Below are 13,750 nucleotides of genomic sequence, written 5' to 3'. Positions count from 1 at the left end.
CAAAGTCTTAAAATGCAGGGTGGCTCTGAGCCTGCACTGCAGTTTCTAAATGTGCTTCCTCAGACTGTTGGTACAGAGCTACTTCTGGTGTCTGTGAAAAGTTGTGTCTTAAAGCTCTCAGAGTAACTGCACACAGGTTACTCCTGAATCCATGGATCTCCTTTTAGGTTTCTCTTAAATGTTGATCCTTGGATGTGGCTCAGCCAAATGGGGTTTCCATAAAGTTTGTCAAAGCATGAAGAAGGCATTCAAACAAACAGAGTCTAGTTTCAAGTGTCAGTGGAGCCTGGCACAGGTGCTGAAGCCAGTGTGGAAGTTATCATCTCACACCAAATGATGGACAGGAGGAGGATGAAACTGGGAATCAAGGACAGGATTTTGTTTGCTGCAGAGACAGAATCAGAGGAGCTGTGGCAGGCAGTGGCCTGGGAGGCTCTGGGGGCAGAGAGTGACAGGACAGGCCTTTGTCCAGGGTTCTGGAGCACCCTGCAGTGACTCTGGTGGGAGCCAGCTTAGCCCTGCAGCCAGCCTGTCCTCACTGTGCCTGCACTGTGTGCAGAGATAAGGTACCTGTGAATATTAAACCACGTTTTCCTCCTTCCCCAAGGTAGCCTGGAATCTTGCTGTTACCAGTGGCTGAATTGCCAGGGCTGTGCCAGGGGCTGCCCTTGCTGCTGAGTGTGCAGCACTGCCTGGAGCCGGGGGTCACGTGAGGATCACGGGTCACTCCTGCCCCCTGTCACAGCAGCCAGGGTTTGCCCTTTGTACTGCAATACAGGCCCTTCCTCTCAAGCATTGTAAAATTACAAGTTTCTGCTCTAAGATGGTCTCAGTGGAGCAGAGCCTCTCCACTCCCAGAACGCAGGTTTGCTTTGCTGTGCATATTTTGTTGTACAGCTCAAGTTATTTTTCATGGGATATTGCTGCTTTAGGACTCTTTTCCCCCTAAATCTAACACTGCCTTTGTCTGAAAATCTTCTGTTCTGATGCAGGTGCAGGATTTCAGCAAGTGATATAAAAAAACCAGAGTGAAGGCCACTTTTGTTAAAGAAATTCCTGAAAAGCAATGGCTTACCCGCTATTGATTCTCTTGTACCTGCACTCCTAAATTAATTTTTCTCTCGTTATTAGCTGTTACAGAAAGAATACTGTAGTATATTAATATATTTCCCTCATTAAGCACATGATGGGCTACAACTCTGACTGCATTTTTAATTGCTTTCCTAAATGACTGAGGGAGGCAGAACCTTTCCTCAAAATTTAACCCCTGATGTGATGTTGCAATAACTATTTTGTTAGACTAGCTCATTGTTTTTATACATGTATCTCTTCTCCTCCCTAGGTTGGGGGAATTAAAGACAAAGTGCTGGCAGCACACCGAGCCGGCCTGAAGAGAGTTATCATTCCTCAAAGGAACGAGAAAGATCTGGAGGAGATTGCGGCGCACGTGCGGCAGGAGCTGACCTTCGTGCTGGCCGCCTGCCTGGACGAGGTGCTGAACGCCGCCTTCGACGGCGGCTTCGCAGTCAAGGCCAGGCTGGAGCACTTGAACAGCAAACTGTAGGCACACAGGCTGAGCTTACTTCTCCCTCCAATTCCATAGTTCTTGATCTCTTTCAGCTACATTTAGGTATCACGTACAACTATGAGCTAAATGGGTTTGAATGGGGGTGTCAGTGCCATCAAAAGGAAGATGCTGCTGCAGTTACCAACCTGAAACTGCACTTTAGGGGCATTTGCTGCTTTTTATCAGCAAAGAATCTTGAATCTCATTTCCTGATGGATTTGAGCATGAGAAAGAATTCCTTAGCCTGTCTGGCACCTAGGTCTGTACATGGCAGCAGCTGGTCATATCCTTAAACAGGGAATAATGTGCAGCAGGAGAGGGCCATAGGTGGGGTTGTTACAAAAAGCAAACTGATTTAGTGCAAGTTTACTTATTTACAAAATATCTGTAATAGTAATGAATAATGTGCTAAGGAGCAGCAGTATCTGGGGAAAATAAGGTTTGTGAAATCTAAAAAAATACGCTTAAGGCATCTGAAGAGAAGCACTATGGCCTAAGAAATGAAGTTAAGTTCTTTCAGCACTTGGTTCTAGTTTCTTCTGTTTTTTAAATGCAGGAAGCAATGCCAGAACTGACATGTAGGAATTGTTGTGTAGGAAGGGAGAGAACACATCAGTTCCCATCTGGCACAGCTGTCCCTGCAGCAGCAGGGGGGGTGGAGTGTGCATGAGGCCTTAATGAAAAAACCCAGGAATGTTTTGGAGGGGCAGAGTGCATGTCCTTCATTCCCACTCACTTGGTTTGGGGATGCCGATGCTTGGAGGGTCACCTATGGAAATTAAATCTATTTGAACAATGCCAAGAAAATTCTGAATCTTTATTCAGTGTGAATAATGTAAGGTTCAAGAAGTCTGGCAGCCTCCCTGTCCTTTGATAGCTTTGTGTCTTATCTCCCCTTGAACCTCAGTGAGAACTGTGCTTCGGTGTGTGATCGGGCCCCTTGGCATTGTTATTGCAGGGTGAGCCCCACAAGCAATCCTGGGTATTGTTACATCCTTCTCTTGCTCACTGGTTCTGAAACAAACCCCAAAGTGCTTATGAAACACAAACTCTACCAGTCACAACAGCCTGTTCCAGAAGCTGCCTAAAAATCAAAAGTAAAGAGTTTGCTTTGCTTTCATTTTTGTAGATAACAGAGCTGATTTACCTGGAATATAACAGCACTGATTGTAATCAATTCAGTGGGAATTTCAACGCCTGTTTTACAAAAGATTTTACAACTTCGACAAGACTTAATCTAATAAAATGATAAAAACCAAACCTGCTTCTGTGTCAGTATTTTAAGAGCTGCACTCTTAGTTACTCACAAGTATGTTCTGAGACTATAGACAACAGCCCCAGTCGCAGAACATGTTCTGCCTCATGAGAAATGTGCGGGGAAGAAGTGCAAAGAAACTTCCCTCTGGGTAAAACCCCAGCCTCGTAACTCTGTGCTGCTGCTTTGCTTTTGATCAAACAGGAGGGAAAAATCCTTTACCAAACAGATGGAGAAACAATCCTGCACTGCTCTGCACTGTGAGAGCACTGACATGCTCGGAATTCCAGCACAGTCTGTTTACACAGGGACAAAACAAATCTGCATTTTTTTAGAAGAGAATAAGGACTACTAAAAAAAAAAAAATGCTAGCATGGCAAAACAGGCAGCTGCTCCCCAGAAAGTTAAAGGATGACTTTCTGTCTGACAGACCACTCCAATTCCTAAGTCTTGTCCCCATGGACTCCACCTGAAGGTGAGGGGTTTAATGGCACTCTGAAGACAATGCCACGCATTTGGTGCCAGCTCTTCCTGTCCCTGGTGCCAGAGCTGAGGCTGTTACCGAGCTGAGATTTTTCTGAACAAACATAAGCATTACCCATTACAGCAGACACTGCGGCCACACTTCGGTGCCTTTTGTTTTGCTTCCACTGAGCCCAATACTCCAGTGCAGCAGTGAGCCAGAGCAGTGCAGAACTTCTGAAGGGATGACAATCCCCTGGGAGTATCTGCTTAGGAACAGTTAGATGGAGCAGAGATTCAGCTTGTGTCCCTCAGAAAAATACCCCCAAATTGCTGAAGCTTATCAAAAGTAAAAGCAGCGGTAGCTCCTTTCCTCTAGCCACACTACAAACTGCTACAGATAGTAACTGTCCCACTAGAACAATTCCTGCTTTAATCACAGCAGCTTGGAAAGATTCTGGATAAAACAGGACAGGCAGCAATACAAAACCATTCACCTGCTTTAATTTTAAACCACTACTGCAAACAAGAACTAGCAGGAACTGTCACAACAGAATCAAAATATTTACATCCACATTTGTCAAACATTTTAAGGCCTTTTTTTTTTTTTTTAAAGGGCAATGAAAAACCATGGAGGTAGTGCTAGCAGACAAATGCAAGATCTACTGTATTTCATCTTTTAAAGACAAATTTGAATACTCCTCCCAATACAGCAAAGTAAAACAGCACTTTCTAAAATAAATAGCTAATGTTACGACAATGCCAGGCTTTAATACACCATTTATTTTATATAAGGTAGTAAACTGTACAGATTTCTAGTATGGTTTCTTTTTTCATATATAACAGTGTAGTTGACTTACCAGATTCTCACACTCTTTAAGCTGTTAATACTGTTGAGGATCTGGGCCCAAGGGTAAATTCATAATTCCATCTGATGATGGATATTAAAGGTTTTATACAATTATTTAACACCAAATGGAGCAATACTAATTTACATTACAGTAAGTCAGCATACAGTAGTTATGCTATAGCTCTTGTCCTCTGTGAAACATGAACGAACCTGTCTGAGCACAGCAGGCAGCTTCTAAAGCTCACTGCAAAGGCCATTCCTGAAGGCCCTTCCAGAGCACAGCCCTGACCTTCAGCCCACTGTACCTCAATCGAATCACTGCAGCTCAGCACAAGGGTTCAGGGGTGACAGTGCTCCTGGGGACACAGCCCCAGCTGAACCCTCCCAAACACAGCAGCAGTGGCCAGCCCTGCACAGCCCTGGCCTCTCCGGGCCACACACGTCCTCCCCCACATTCCCTCAGCACAGCCAGAGCTGGAATGGCTCAGCTCAGCCAGGCAGGCACCAGGGAGGCGAGGGAGATGGGGGCTCCTCTAAAAAGAGTTTTAGCCAATTTTCTGTTAAAGACAAACTGGAGGTAAATACAGACAAGCTTAATTAGGTGAGAATAATTACTGAATTTAGAAAACTGCAAACAGTTGGCTGTATACTCAAAAAGAAAAAAAAATGCTAGATTGCAAGAGTTTTGGAAGCATTTATCTACCGTCACAAGGTACCAGTACATCTTTTAAATTACATCTGTGCACAGTTCAAACAGTCTAAAGTATCAAATTTTCAGCATGAAACTTTACTACATGGAGCCGACTATTTCTGTAGTATTTTATTAATCCAACCCAATGGATTTTATGTTCCTTACCTGTAGAACTACTTACCTCATCATGCACCAAAAATAGTAAGAACAAGAGTTCTTAACAGATCAACTTCTGATAAGAAAGTTAAGACAGTGCACAGTAAATAAACTGTATTTTAATGTGTTACAAAAGTCAACAGCCAGACCAGCTCCCCGACACGTGCGCTACCACTCGCTTTGACAAAGGTTTCCTTCCTGCTCGAGGTGGAACAGCTTTCCCTGCTCCTGTCTGTGTCTGTTTTGTAACACAAATCCCGTTTACATTCGTGGTTCAGGTTTGCACATACAGGCAGTCTGCATAAAGCCCAGTATCCTTCCAAAACTTTAGGGCTGGTCAGTCACACCTGGAAGAGATTTATCTGCATTGTCATGTGGATCATGTCACCAAAATGAGATACAAAAGTCAGTTCCAGACAGTTGCTTTAGTAACAACCAAAAGACATGAAGACAAGAAACTGAGCAAGAGCATCAATGTGTCAAACTTTGAGCTAAAGCAAAAAGCAGAAGTTGGCTGTGTTTTTTTCATTTGCCAGGTAATCTTTTAATGACAAATATAAAAAGACTGAAAACATCTCACTCTGACTGCCTTTTTTTTTTTAGACAAATGGTCTGCTTTTATAATTACAAATATTGTGTAATACAATATTCCTTTTTACTGCAAACCGACAAATACAAGGATGCAATCATTTTCTAAGCATCTCTAAATTTGAAATGTGAGTTGCTTTTTTTTTTAAATTCGGAAAGTTCTTAATAATTGTTTCATTTTTGTTAGAAGATAACTCAAAGTACAACAACATCTAGATCTGTTTTTAAAGGAGCTGTCTTTCCTGACACATCTTTGAACATAAGCACTCCTTTCGAGTTCAGTACATTCACAAATAGCTCAATTAAGAACAGTATCACCAATGAATTGACTACTGGAAAGAGACAAAATTTACCAAACATACAGAAATATAAGTTTTACCATAGCAATTATGCATATCAAAAGATGACACCTGTAATTAATCTTAAAAAGATACAAAAAAGAGAAAAACCTGAATTACAGAAAAGAAAGTCATATTTATTTAATGAAAAACTAGAAGTTAATAAAAATTAGCAAATACACAAAAAATATACACAAACAGCAGCAATACTATGTAGTGACTTACAAAGGGGGGGTGGGGAGGAGGAGGGGAAGCAGCGGCCAGAGACCAGACCGCTCAACATGGCTTGTCAGTCAAAGGGGGAGGAAAAAAACACAAACAAAAACACGAAACAGTATCCTTTTCAACAGTACAATCAATCTACAAACAAGTTTTAGAATTATTTTACAACATTTCCTGTAGAATCAATTCTTAATACAAAAGATGCCCATTTTGGGTGTATATATATTTTCAGTGGTTTACTGTTGACTTATTTTAAATATATTAGTTACTACATGCAACTGCTTCCTGTAATTTAACAGCCTTTCCTTTTATTTACCTTCATTTATGTCTACCCTCCATCTACCAAATAATTTGTCTGACAGTCAAAGATGGTTACCCTATTTCTGCTAAATTAAATGCAACGGTTTTAAACACTGGCCTGAAGAGGTTTGATTGCCATTTCAACACATGGATATAGTTACGTTGATGCCTAAATTGCCATTTTCTGCAAAGAGCTGTGCAATGCTGGTGTCAAAGACTAGACAGTCACTATTCATAATGGCTGTTGCAATTCCCTCATGAATGGATCGAGGAGTTGCTTCCCAAGTCAATCGCCGCCTATGCCCATTTAGCTCGAGTCGATAAGCAAAGTTTTCTGCTTGCTTGCGTGTTCCTATCAGCTGTACAATTGCAAAGAACTGCTGGTGACCATCATACTTTTCCTGTTTCTCCAACACTAGCATGAAATGAAAGCCAAAACAAGACTGCATCATAACCCAGTCAACAGCACCAGGAAGATTAATGTCCGTGGCCAGGAACACTATATCTTCTCCCTGCAGCGTTGTAATTGACTTATGCTGATGCATCAGGTGTGGCATTACAGCATCCAGAGAGCCTTGCCATTTACATGAAGCACCGGGACAGGGACAGGAGTAAGGCCTAAACTCACACAGCTCCTCATGGTCTGCTTTTTCTGTGTGCGGCAAAGTTATCTCGCAGCCGGAAGAGGCGTATTTACACGGGAAGAGTACGGAATTGGCAACTTTCTCCATGGCCAGGTTACGGATGGAGCCCAGCGGGCCTCGGCAAGTGGGGCAGCACGTGAGTTTGGGGCGACAGTTGCTACAGACCAGATGGCCACTCTGACACTGCAGGATGGGTGGCAGCACATAGTCAAAGCACACGGGACACTCAAAGAGACTGGCCAAGTCATTGTTGGAAGCTGTGGTGCCCGTCAGCGCGGGCACCCTCTGCGATGGCGTGCACTTGGAGGTACCTGTGGGTAGTGCTGTAGCGGTCTGACGGCTCATTTCTGCAACAGAACAACAACAGACAATTCAGATCTGCACACTTCACCGCCATGCATACAGCATTTCCTGACTCACAAAGAAGCTTCAAGAGACAGCGAGATACAAATGAAAGCAAACCCCCCACCCCACCATGTATTACAAACTGCATATATGGTATGTGTAGATCAGCTGTACACATACGGCACAGACACTCGCATGACACGGAAACTGAACAAGTGAAGAAGTTCTGCTCATTGTTCTAAAGTGCTATTTACCTACTGGAAGCTGCAAGGGAGGGGAGTAAAAACATGCTAAAAATAAGATGTTTGTTGTTGTTGGTTTGTTTTTTTAATATTGCAATTATGAAATGCTTCACCCAGATCACCTGTGTGTATCAACTCTGTGTATGGAACAATTCTAAGCTGCTGTGTATGAGAGACGAGGCATTTTTAATGAAAAAAAACTGTCTTCTGGATGTGACCTTCTCAGTAATCATGATTAGAGTGTGATTTATTTTATAAAAGTTGAAAAACACAGCTCAGACAATTACTACCCTGCTTTTTTCCCAGGACAGGACAGTGACTCTTCATTTTCATTACTGTGCTACTGAGGCCCATGGCTTGTAAAGCACAGCCACTGCTTCAGCTTCCTTAACTAAACCATTTGTAAGGATACCAGAAAAAAAAACCCCAAAGCAATTACTTTATTTGATTTCCCAAATAAGACTAGAAATTCAAACTTCACTTGTCGAATTTGAGAATTCATTGCACCATGTAAATACTCCAGACATTTTCAGTCCCTCTTGATGAAGTACTATGATCAGTGGAGTTCCCACTGAAGTTCTGTCCTCTCCAATGTCCCCAGACAAAGGTGACAGCTGTCTGACCAAACAGCTTGCTTGAGCCTTCCACAGATGTGAAACAAGTAACAACCATATTTCTTAACATGTTATGTTTGCCTGCACTCCTAACTCTCCTCCTTCTTGTGGAAAAGAAATTACTAGCACTATCTGAAAAAAATAAACACAGTTTTGAAAAAATACACCATACCTTTGTAGGTAAAGGGCAGTTAAATAAAATGCTATCCAAAATTGGCTTCTGTTACACAGTACAATTCTCAGCCACCCTAAGTGCCTCTCTGCGAGTACAACCAGCTCTGGATCTGTCACGTACGTATAAAGCTCTCAAAATAAACCTCATCTTTAATCTCCTTGCTATTTGACATGGGAATATTAGGCAATAGGCAAGCTTCCCATATTTAGCATCATTTCACCCACAAACTTACTCATACTTGGACCAGACAGCTCAGAGCAGCATACTGTGCATGCTTTTGCAAGACATGCACTGTTCAGGGCACAAAGCAGAGAACTAAGATTCCTACTTGCAAAACTACTTAGTCCTTGACATTTAAAAAGTAATGAGAGACAGACAAGTCCAAATTCCTCTACAGAAGTACCTCTTCCCAGACCTAGAAAAGTAAGAGTGTCTAAGATACGTTTCTCAGACACTGCTTTTATGAGTCTCACAAGTCCCACTGACAGCATCTTCCTAACCCACCAAACTCTTCCTCCATCTCAGTCTTGGTGGTCTAGAAATACCTTGGGAAAAACACCCATGCAGCAGTTTTCAGTGCTGGGCCACAACCCATCTTGTAGAGATATGACAAGAATGTTTGTGTCTTTTGGCTGTATCTTCCCACTATGAGGCATTCCAGCTTAGATGAGAAGTTTAGGATGTCTGTGACAAATCAAGCATGTGTCCTGGGAAGTGATGCTGCACCAGCGAGGGGACTGGAGCAGCAAGGCCTCTGCCAGCTGCCCTGCTCTGTGTCCCAGCAGCTGCAGGTGGGGGCACCCTGCAGTTCTGTGCTCCAGAACAAACCATCGGGCACAGGAGAACCACTGCTGATCACACTGTTCGCTTGGGAAGAGCTTACAAATAACAAACATATTCATATGTAAAATTCTGCAAGTGTTTCCCTTCAAATATTGCAAACACACACATTTCAGAAAAGTCTGTGTGTGCTTCCTCTTGCCTGACCCTGTACATCCTGATCCAGGGATCCTCCAGAACCTGCAGATAACGCTGGTGAAAACCACTGCGTCAGACCAGTTCCCCGGGCAGCCTGACAAGCCGGGTGAGCTCTGCTGTCTTTAATTACACCTTGCTGAGCCCATGCAACAGTTAAATGAAGCAACCTACAAACTTTGTGAAAGACCTTGTGCACAGATGCACTTCCCACTTGAGCTTTCCAGGGTACGGAAGCACTGGAGAAAGAACTGTGCTACCAGTGCTCCTGTGTGAGCAGCCTTCACACACACCTTCCACAACACCCACAGGAGCAGGGACTGGAAACGAGGAGGAATCTCTGAACCAGACCACTGGGATTAGCATGCAGGAAAGACACTGCATAAAGCTATAAACTGTAATTTACCAAGCCTAAACCTGCCCAAAGCCTACATTTTCATCACTCTTATTAACACAAAGATGAATAATACATCTTTTATGGCTATCTCAAAAGTTACAAGTTAATCACAAGCAAAAGTTTTAACAGTGGAATACATTTAACCCACCAAACTATGAAAACCATGCATTTACAAACCAAGGAAAAACAACTACAGAACTGGAGATAAAGTTTAAAGATATTTTTAGTTACAAACCCCTCACTACAGGTAAAAAAACTTATGCAATATTTTCTATTTCACTATCTTTATTTGCACACATTAGGAACAAGTTTCTAAGCAACAGCCACAAACTAAGGAACACTAAGGTGTCATTTTCAAGAGTATTAGTTCCTTTAATTCCAATTATCAAAAAGGCTGTACATATATGAAAAAAATTACCAAACAGTAAGAGTGAAAAGAGGACAACGCATCTTAACATTTCCTAGCTCTAAATCAAGAGAAGCTGTTCCTGGTAACATCTAGAACGCACCGACCTGTTGCTAAAAGCATTCTCGACACTGTTTTGGGAAAGGTGACATGCACAGGCTACCGAGACCTCCCGGGGGACACAACTTAACAGCTCCTACAAGCCCAGCTTTATATACTGCGCATAAGGCAATTTAAACGGCGCTACCTTTCCCCTTGCAGGTTTTACTCCCCGGCAAGCACGCAGACCAGACGCCCTTCCAGGAATACGGCCCGCTGGAGGCAGCTCTGCCCGTCATGGGGCGCGGAGGAGCTCATGGCGTGTCCGCGCAGCACAGGCGGGCTCGGGCCGCGGGCCGGGCGGTGACCGCGGCGAAAGCCCCCGCCACACCCGGGGGGCCCCGCGCGGCGCCCGGATGTCACCGCCCCGGGCGGGGCCCAGCGCCCCCATGTGCGGCCGCGCTCCGGCCCCGCGCCCCAAAATGGTTCCCCGAGCTTCCCCCGGCACTGCCGGCGCGGGACGGCCCCGCCCCGCCCCGCCCGCCGCTGCCTCCGGGGGAGGACGCTGCTCGGCCCCGCCCGCGGAACCGGGAACCGGCCCCGCCCTTCCCGCGGAACCGGGAGCCGGCCCCGCCCCACCAAGGGACCGGGATCCGGCCCCTCCCGCCCGGCCCAGCCGCCCCACGCGTCCCCGGGGCCGCCCGCCCGCTCCGCAACGCAGCTTCCCCGCATGCCCGCGGCCCGGCCGTGCCTCACACGTGCGCACGGAGAAAGGCCTCCGCTTCCCCCGAAATACCTGCTTTGAAAAAGCTACAGCTTCCATTCACAACTCTGCTAAAACGTGAAAATCACTTCCTCCTATTTCAAGCATATTCCTCAGATGAGCATTTTTCACTGTGGATCTGTAAAGTCCTATTCAACAGGAATTTTCTCCATTTGTGTACATATTATTCAATTAAGCAAAAACAATCTCAAGGAAAAGAGATGACCAACAGAACTAAAACAATGTGGTGTATTTAATTATCTACTTGGACTATTAAAACAATTAGAACAGGTAAAAGGATAAAGCAGTTGGAAGCCAAACCAACATGCTTGCGTGATGCACTTTGCTCAGAAAAGCTTAGACATTATGGAGCACTGATGTAAAGTGGTAAGATCATGGAAGTAACCAGTTTCAGTGGAGGTTACAGAACAAACACACTGAGATAAACTGCTGTGGTCACATAAAATGTAAGGCTACAAAATCTGAGTAAAGATAATTATCTTTCAAAATGCTTTCCTAGTATTTGAAATCCAAGTCCTTTTCAAGAAGACTTGTATCAGCACTGTAATACCTGCAAATAATGCCCAATTGCTACAAAGAAAACCTGCCCACTCCACACAAGGCTTCCTTCAGTCTCACCTGCAAACGTGCAATATACAGCATCCCACCAGGTAAGAGTCAACAAAGCTTACAAGCAGAACAGAAAAGCTGAAGGAAAACTGCACAGAAACAGCTTTTGAGGAACTAAGCGCATGTTGTGAGGCGTGTGAAGCATGCCCTAGGCCACCTCGTGTGGCAGTGTCCCCAGAGCACAGCCACCGGCCCCTGGCTGGGACACAGCAGCCGCTGCCCATGGGCTTGGCTGGCTGCACAGTGCCTCGGGGACCCGGACACAGCACCAAAATCCTGTGGGAATGGAAGGCACACCGAACCACTGGTTATAAAGCTCTGCTGAGGCGCAGGTGCACAGAAAGCAGTTTGAAGAAGTTGAAAAAGATCGTGCGCCTCATGTGCCAGGAAATTATCAACAGTAAACAGGACTAGACTGATACTCTTCCAGCTTCTCACCTTACCAAGGTGTTAGCTCCAGACACATTCTAAAAATCACATTTGTGCTTCACTGGAATACAGGGCACCTTTGACAAATTCAACTTAGCATCATCCACTTCTCTCATACCAAATAGCACATCTTCTCTCACCTCCTCACCCATATCAAATAGATTAGACTTGAGTTTAGCATTTTAGTTTGCTGTTGAAAGGGTAACTGAATATTAGTTTGAGGAACAAAAAGCACACAAAAGTTCTGTATAGTCATCTTAATGGTTGGAAGGGAAAAAGTCTCATATAAGAGTAATAAAATAGAAAAATATTATCACAATTGTCTGTATGTGATGCAACAACATATTTTTTTCTATAACATTTCAAAACTGAGTTCAGGAACTTCCACTCAAAATGCACTCTTAATGCATAACAGCCACCAACAAAGTAATAGAAAATCTTTCATCTTTTTCAACAGTACAATCATAATTCAGAATAAGACTTTTTTACACACAGTACTGTTAAGAGAGCACTGGAAAGGAGAATAGGATGAAGTTGTGAAAAACACTGACAAGTTACTTTTTTCAAGAATGTAACACAAGCCAAAGAATGTCAAAACCCAAAAGCTAAATGAAAAGTTGAAAATACTCATTAAACATAAAATATATCAGAGAAAAGCTTGCCAATATTTTTGAAGAAATTAGTATTTTTAATTTTATTTATTTCAAAGACATTTTAGGGCCTAAGGCTTTGCCTTTTGCAGTGTATCACTTCCTCCTTCCCAGCTCTCAGGAGATTTTGGATCCCAAGGGCCTGCCGTGGTTAGGATCAAATACAGGCCTGGACAAACATGTGCACCCCTGCTCAGACACAGCCTCTGGATCTGCTGGCCTACTTCACAATTTTTAGAAGACAGTTCGTGACATAAATTATTAATCAACTATATAATACAATTTAGTCTCTATACACTCTGGTTTCAACTAATGAATTACGATTTTTTTCAACCCTTCCAGACACTCTTTTCTTTGGTGCCCTTAACTATGCTCTTTGTTATTTCAGCCACCTCAGGGCTTCTCTTTTCCTGCATAACAAGCAAAAGTTAGATCAATCCAATGTAACAGAATATTATAAAATGAGACCAAAATAAATACCAAATTTAAGTCAAGACCCTTGATGATTTCCTTTGCCAAAATGTCATCTGTCCAGTTCATCTCTTTTTCATAAACAATCAGACCATTTCCTGCCACCTTGCAGTGACCCAGTCTGCCTGAAACTGCAGGCAGCCTTCTTCTTGCACCTCAAGATATTCCCTACCAAATCCATTTTCAAACCACCAGGAAGGGAAATCCCAACAGATTTATATAACCATGGAATTGTCTTTGTGGCCAGCACTGCAGTGAGTCCCCAGCCCCTGATGCCCCATGTTTCTGATGTGTCCCACACGTGTTCCCCCATGATGCCCACTGGAGCCATGGCAGTGCCTGGAGCCTGGGAGTGCCTGACCCTCTCCGAGTTCAGCACACCCCACGTGGCAGATGCAAACACAAACACAGCCATGGAAACACCAGCAGCATTGTTACACCCACCAAATCAGAGTGACCTATTTCTAACTCAATGCAAAAACCTGACTTTGGTCAGTGCTGTTTGACTTCTGCCTCATCGCTGTTGCTCACTATTTCTCCT

General features: G+C 43.8%; 2 protein-coding genes across 2 annotated transcripts in view; one reads left to right on the top strand and one right to left on the bottom strand.

The window, feature by feature from the left end:
• LONP2 (lon peptidase 2, peroxisomal) overlaps positions 1-2,822 on the top strand; it is a 36,771-nt gene extending 33,949 nt beyond the window's left edge. Inside the window, exon 15 of the mRNA XM_041458688.1 lies at positions 1,343-2,822. Coding sequence (XP_041314622.1) covers positions 1,343-1,564 — 222 coding nt within the window. The 3' untranslated portion in view covers positions 1,565-2,822. The remainder of the gene's footprint in view (positions 1-1,342) is intronic.
• A 950-nt stretch (positions 2,823-3,772) lies between these two features.
• On the bottom strand, positions 3,773-10,807 carry SIAH1 (siah E3 ubiquitin protein ligase 1). Its single transcript, XM_041458784.1, has 2 exons — positions 10,475-10,807; positions 3,773-7,420 (listed from the first exon to the last, which is right to left on the bottom strand). The coding sequence occupies exons 1-2, from the start codon at positions 10,563-10,565 to the stop codon at positions 6,570-6,572; spliced, it is 942 nt and encodes a 313-aa protein (XP_041314718.1). The 5' UTR covers positions 10,566-10,807; the 3' UTR covers positions 3,773-6,569.
• Between the last annotated feature and the right edge of the window lie 2,943 nt (positions 10,808-13,750).

The sequence above is a fragment of the Pyrgilauda ruficollis genome, unplaced genomic scaffold, assembly GCF_017590135.1.
Source record: "Pyrgilauda ruficollis isolate IOZ18807 unplaced genomic scaffold, ASM1759013v1 scaffold13, whole genome shotgun sequence".
Lineage (NCBI taxonomy): Eukaryota > Metazoa > Chordata > Aves > Passeriformes > Passeridae > Pyrgilauda > Pyrgilauda ruficollis.
Note: the sequence above shows the minus strand (reverse complement) of the source record. Positions and strands in the feature narration are given on the sequence as shown.

Bases quoted from the DNA above. Each gene is read 5' to 3' on its own strand.
- SIAH1 (XM_041458784.1), bottom strand. From the start codon at position 10,565: ATGACGGGCAGAGCTGCCTCCAGCGGGCCGTATTCCTGGAAGGGCGTC. The intron at 7,421-10,474 runs GTAGCGCCGTTT...GTTCTGTTGCAG, and splicing joins TAAAACCTGCAAGGGGAAAG to AAATGAGCCGTCAGACCGCT.